The sequence below is a fragment of the Trachinotus anak genome, unplaced genomic scaffold (genome assembly GCF_046630095.1).
Source record: "Trachinotus anak isolate AG129_WGS33_773 ecotype Australia unplaced genomic scaffold, CSIRO_AGI_Tana_v1 ptg000002l, whole genome shotgun sequence".
Classification (NCBI taxonomy): Eukaryota; Metazoa; Chordata; class Actinopteri; order Carangiformes; family Carangidae; genus Trachinotus; species Trachinotus anak.
Genome location: NW_027273853.1, coordinates 3,415,043 through 3,421,411, shown reverse-complemented (window position 1 = coordinate 3,421,411; position 6,369 = coordinate 3,415,043). Strand labels below are relative to the sequence as shown.

The 6,369-nt window shown below is 38.2% G+C and overlaps 1 protein-coding gene across 2 annotated transcripts in view; it reads right to left on the bottom strand.

Annotated features, from left to right (window-relative positions):
- Positions 1-6,369, bottom strand: part of LOC139628673 (C-Jun-amino-terminal kinase-interacting protein 1-like) — a 29,907-nt gene continuing 23,538 nt past the window's right edge. For both annotated transcript variants that reach the window (XM_071490607.1, XM_071490618.1), the window contains exons 10-12: positions 5,948-6,018; positions 5,636-5,734; positions 1-4,412 (exon numbers count right to left, since the gene is read on the bottom strand). In XM_071490607.1, the coding sequence (XP_071346708.1) occupies positions 4,340-4,412; positions 5,636-5,734; positions 5,948-6,018 (243 nt within the window). In that variant the 3' untranslated portion in view covers positions 1-4,339. The remainder of the gene's footprint in view (positions 4,413-5,635; positions 5,735-5,947; positions 6,019-6,369) is intronic.

Sequence of the window (6,369 nt, the reverse complement as noted above, 5' to 3'; positions counted from 1 at the left end):
TTTTAGGTGCAGTTGTAAACGTGATTTATTGACAAGAATAACCACCATCACTATCACCAGTCTGTGCAACTTGTCTTCATTTTACAACATTGATATCATGCGGTGTTACACCCAGGATTTGGTTATACCAACAGCATACAATAACTCCTATACAAACATACATACATACAGTATCTATACAGGATATATCTATATTGATGAGTTAAGTACAGTAGATCCCCATGGTGTTAGAATCACAGAAGTGGAATACATAGAAAGGACACTTTCTGGTGGATCAGAACAACTTACCATGGTGCACCTCGGATGGCTGGCATGGAAATGAACATGTGGCGGACAATACATCATATGAGGCGTCTCTACAAAATGTTTTGCTCAATCACTGGAAAGGGCGGTAAAATGAGTTTAAAAGGCCACTACAGTAGATTGACTGTTTTAGCCAATTAATTATTTTTCTAACTCTTAAAACTGAAAATTTGCAATCCATCACAGTAAACTTCTTCTCTTCTTATATTTTGACAATGTAAAATTTCTGTTGCGGAGAATTATTTCATGAAATTAATGGAAGTCAATAGCTGTCTGAAAGGCAAGAAATTAGATTTTTGGTCAAGATTTGTCAAAACGGTTCAGATGCTACAAGTTTTAGAGACCACTATCTTCAGAAGTTGCATGCTTTGTACAGGTATTCAGTACCTTTAACCACTTTCATGCCAAAACTTACAAATATGTAGCATTTTGCCCACCATTTTTATCCTGCTTTTCTTCAAATGCAGTGAGATAATGGGACCAAAAAATTATCTGGCTATTGATTATTTATACAGCTAGTGCTAATGCTAACTATAATCCTAAAAATGAATCATATTCACACACAAAATCTCACCAAAATGTTGCATAACTGGTGTCATATGGACCAATTCTACAGTAAATATATTATCAGTAAAACAGAATTAAACAGTACCAGCTCCATATACCAGTTAAACCCTTGTTGGCCTAATACCAGCTCTCTTCACTCCCACCTCATATTCCATGGCAGCCATCTCAGGTGTACCAAGTCATATCCAGCTACAAGACGACTCATCTGAACGAGACTATGTGTTGTATCTATTTAGATGTTGTGAGTGGAGACATGATGTCAACAGGTAATTATTTAGTACCGAGGACAGTCGTCATCACCACACCAAAATAAAAATAAAAAGGCACTGTTTTTTGAACACCAAACATTTCAGGCTTCATTTCCATTGACTTTACCTGCTCAAATATCAAATGGTTCAACCGCTTGTGCAGATGCTTTCTCATTTCTCATTGGCTGGAAGTTCAAAAGTTCAAATCTTTCATCTTAAAGCTGCATTAATTGATTTTTTTGGCCACTTGGGGACAGCAGGACAAGCTGAAAACACATTGCACCATAATAAAAGCTGTCATGGCTAATATGTTAGCAAACAGTTGTCTCTTTACACAACCAGCAGACATCGAGCAACATTAGCATTGTTTTGAGTTTCAGATGACCTGATAAATACCACTAACTCCCGTGACTCTTTAGCTGCTAAACACTGCAGTATTATTCTGCTGTTTGCTGCTGGGCCGGTTCCAGACAGTCAGTTTATCTTCATAGAGCTGAGGGTAGGTGCAGTGTTGGGTAATAATTTTCTGAGTGACTCCTTCAACATTGCACATTTGGTCAAGGGTGAAAAGTGTTGACTGCTGCAGCTTTAAGTCTGGAGCTCATCTCCTAATGGCTGCAAAAACCAAGGAGGAACTGTGAATTGTCCCAGTTTATAACCAATTCAGACTGTGGGTACGTTTGCAAAGGTAGGTCTTCAAAAGCCAAGGTCAATATTTCCTTTTAAACATATCTAGGCTAAAAAACTGGAATGAAATCAGATGTCATATATATATATATCAGAAGTATTTCCACGCTGACTTGATCCCCACTGGTCCTAGATTTGAGAAGGCAATGCAAAAGAAGTCTGAGCTGAGAGTGATATGGACAGACTTGGACATGACTCTCCAGTGATCCCACCATCCCACCAGTCTGTTCTGTTGCACACATACTAAATTGCACAGCATTATTTGGCCTTTGTTATTACACAGAGTTAAAGGAAAAATATGTCATTGCTCAGCAAGAGAAACCCTGTACAGAGGGGTTGTAGTTGGAACCACATTTGGAAGAAAAGGAGCAAAAAGAGAAATTAGGCACCTAAACAATAACTCCAAACGTCTTCAACAGTAGATTGTCAAGTCTCGGGGATATATGATATAGAATTATACTTATATATATATTTTTGAAACATCAATCTGTCCTCATCTGTGCAAAGAAACACGCAGGTCCATTTGTTCATTGTTTATCCTTTCAAAGCTTTGTCTTTGAAACTATAGGGGAAATTGTTGTTAATAAGTAGCCCTTCTTTGCTGTTGAGTCAGGGGTGAAGCTAATTTAAAGACAGAAGATTTACCTCATTTCATAAACATGCAGCCTTGCTTTTCTCTTACGTTGTATCCTAAGTGTGTGTTTGTGGTTAGCGCAGCTGACTGGCCGATGTATTCAATGACATCTGTAAAATGAAATGCTTATCTCACCTCAACCTGGTTCGACGCTGAAGGTCAAGCTGCAATTCTCGTGAAAATATCTGTAACTGGAATTCTAGTTTGTTGATCATCAATATTTCTGATCAATGCATACTTTACTTTAGAATCAAAATTTTTGGTCAAGAGGATCAGTGTAGTTCAGTAAGAGAGTTTTTTTTATCATGTAGGCAGATAAAATAGATATATCACATACAAATCTTACATTAGCAACTAGTTACATTTTGCTGCTTTTCCTACTCATCAAATTCATGCATAGCTTCATTTAATGTTTCATTTCTGTCAACATACTTGTCTCACTTTTACACATCCACAAGTCTGCAAACTGGAATTAAAGATTCAGAAGTTTTACTGAAGTACACTTACTGTGTGTAACGTTTAGTGACAAGAGTACAAACCAGTCTCTAGACTGGATACTTCTTCATCTAGTTTAGTTTATGGCCAAATACCTTTACAGCAGCTCAAAGCACTGATGTGGCTACATGCAGCCTCACAGAGCTGCTAATGTCACTTTAATTATAGTACACTTAGGTTACATTAATTTTGAATTAACCATATTAATTTAGGTTGTTAATTAAGATACTTAATATTAATTATATTAATTATAATATAATATATCATTAATTCATATTACTTCCTTTAGTCTATTAAATCATTTCTTTATCAGTTGCAGCAATTTATTATTTTATACATAATATATATTTTGTAGGTGTAAAATTTTAGCTTACTTATTTATAACCTCCTGTAGTGGGGAGCACTTTTGGTTCCCACCTGCCATTGATTACAGGAGAACAGGTGTGAATGTGTACGGAGGCCGAGAAAGGCCGTACTCACAAACATTCTTTTATCCTGTTATCTCGAGACAACAAAGCTCATCATCACGAGATATCAGGAGAAAATGTTTTTTTTTCTTTTCTCAAGATAACATGACAATTTTTACATTATCTTAACATTACAAAACTCTGTTGTTTCAAGATAACAGAGTTTTAATATCTTGAGAAAACAAAAACTAATTTTCTTCTGTTATATCGGGATTACAAAAAATTGTTTTCTCCAAATAATATCTCGTTATTATAATGGGATGTATGGCCTTTCTTGGCTTCTGTAAATGGAACAGTCTTGGGAGATTGTGTTGCTAAGAGGGCAGAATAAAGTTGTGTCGACCCTCCTGCCTTGTTGGTGGTGATTATAATAGACAGCTATAAGGAAATTGTGGCCCGTTTGTTGCCCACAGCCCAGACAGACTGGAGAACGCAGTGGACACTAACATTGATGATCACTCATGTTTTTTGACTCAAAATCTTAATCAATAACCAAAACTGTCTCTAATTTATTTCAGCAGTGGTTGCAAGTTCAGAAACTGATGATATAAACATTCTGTCATTAAACTGACTGCATAGTCCTGAAGGCTGTCTGTATGGTTTTACATCCAATATTTACGTGTAGTTATATATAAGTAATTTTAGCCTATAAAATATATCAATATCAGATATTTGTGTATGAGTTGGGGTAGATTTATGTTACATTTGTTCACACTGTAGGGGACATCTCATGTGATCCTAACCATCCATAGAGGTATTTAAAGTGTGACATGGCCAAAGGAAGGAGAGGCTCGCTGCGACACTGACTGCAGCGAAGAAAAACGAAAATCCACCATGCAAGTACTCTGATGAAGACATATCAGTGGTCCAGTTCGTGGTGTAAGACCGGGCTTACATGCACAGAGTGAGTATTCAGTTCATAGGATGGAGGAGAGGTGTTATTCAATGAAGATGTCTTCAGTGGGACAGGAGTAGCCAATGTGCTCCTTGTAATACTGCTGGAAGGCCCTCCTGTGGGACGCCAGAGAGGACAGTTAGAGGATGAAGGGACAAAACAGAGCAGATGAGCACACGTCTGTTTAGCTGTATTATCATATACACACAATGGACTGTATGGAGCCCAGATCTGTGCATCAACAAGAGACTAAACTACAGGATGTTAGGTGTGTATTGTCCACTCACATGAAATATTTAGTGATGGAAAATGTATTTAGATCCTTTACTCAGGTAAAAGTAGCAGACGCCCAGCTGAAGTAAAAGGATATACATGTAAGTATTATCAACAAAATGTACTTAACAATGAAAAGTTAAAGTACTTTTGATGGAGAATGTTCCTTTCAGAGTTTTATGTTGTTAACATTATATTATCTGCTTATTGTCACTGTTGCGTCCATGTTCAAACCGACAGAAACCCTAATCCATTGGCACAGTTGGGGGTGGGGGGGGGGGGGGGGTATTCTTTGCCTGCATTGTTTTTCTGGACTTTCTGGATCTCTGTGTTTTATTGTTGGTTTAGGAGGAGGAAGTATAACCTTCAGCTATTTACATGAATTTGTTTTTGAAGCATATAAATGTGATATTTTAGTTTCTATGACTTTAAATTTGTTATACAACATTATAACTATTATTATTATATTGCTGCTCTTTTCCCCTGTGGCTGATTGTGAATTGATCTAATTGATCAATAATGCACCATGCTGCTGCTGCTGCTGGTGTGTGTGTTCTCTCTCTGTTAGGGTCTGTTTGGGTCAACTGCATTTCGGATCAGGTCTAGTTGTCCTCTGGTCTGTTGTGGTCTGGACAAACTGTGCTCGGATGCCCCTTGGATCAGGTCTCCTTTTTTTTTTAAATGAATTTAAATCAGGTTCAAATGGGTTTTCCACATTTTTCCAGCCATTAAATGAGTGAGTATGTTCATGAGCTTGTTCTTTTTTCGAGACTGGGTCCTGATATATATGTTTCTGAGATCTGCGCTTTGATCCTAATACAGCTGAGATGAAAGGAAGTTTGTCTGAAGAGCTCAGTGCGCGTGTCCCAGTTTCTCTGGATGATCCACAGAACACACTGTCAACTGTTTCCCTGCTGAGTAAACAGCCCCTGGTATTGACAGCTCTGTGGCTCTGTGTGTAACTGCAGTATGTGCATGGGCAGATACCAGCAGGGGGAAGTCAGACAATATGGAACATAAATGTAATCAAATACAGAACAGAAGACTCAGAAGACTAAGGTCTCACCCTACAGACTCAGCCAGAGGATGTAATGTTGTGTCTGACATCATCACGTGACAGGCGAAGCGCTGTTGGTCTGGGTGTTTGGTGATGAAACCAAAATACCTGCAACGCAATAATCAGCATTACTGAGAGGTTTATAGAGGCAAAGCAGACAAAGCACTGATCTTAGATCTGTGAGCTGTACATCATTGTCTTGTTAATTTAACAACACAGACGAGAAAAGGTTTCATTTAAAATTTAATATAGTCTAATAAATTTCTCATGTGAGTGTGGGAACTGATTAGACTAAATAATCCTTTAAGGAGTTCCACTCACTTGCTGTGTTTTGGATGACAACCACAGAATGAGATGTTCTTCAACTGGAAAAAGTGGAAACACTGCTCCCCCTGAGAGAGAGAGGGAGAGAGAGAGAGATAGATGGAGAAAGAAAGACAGAGAGAGAAAGAGAGAAAGAGAGAGAGAGAGAGATAGAGAGAGAGAGAGAGAGAGATGTTCAGTTTGAAGGATTAAAGTCAGTCCAGGTGTGTGAAGCTGCTACTTGGAGCTAAACCTGAATCAATCCTGGATTATTGATCCAGATTGGCAGAGTGACATCACTATCGCTAGTCTGAGTATCCTGTAGTTACAGCTCGTTGCCACTGGAGAGCACTACACACCCAACTACAACAAAATGTCCTGTTTACAATGCCACAATTAACTGGAAGGAAGGAAGGAAGGAAGGAAGGAAGGAAGGAAGG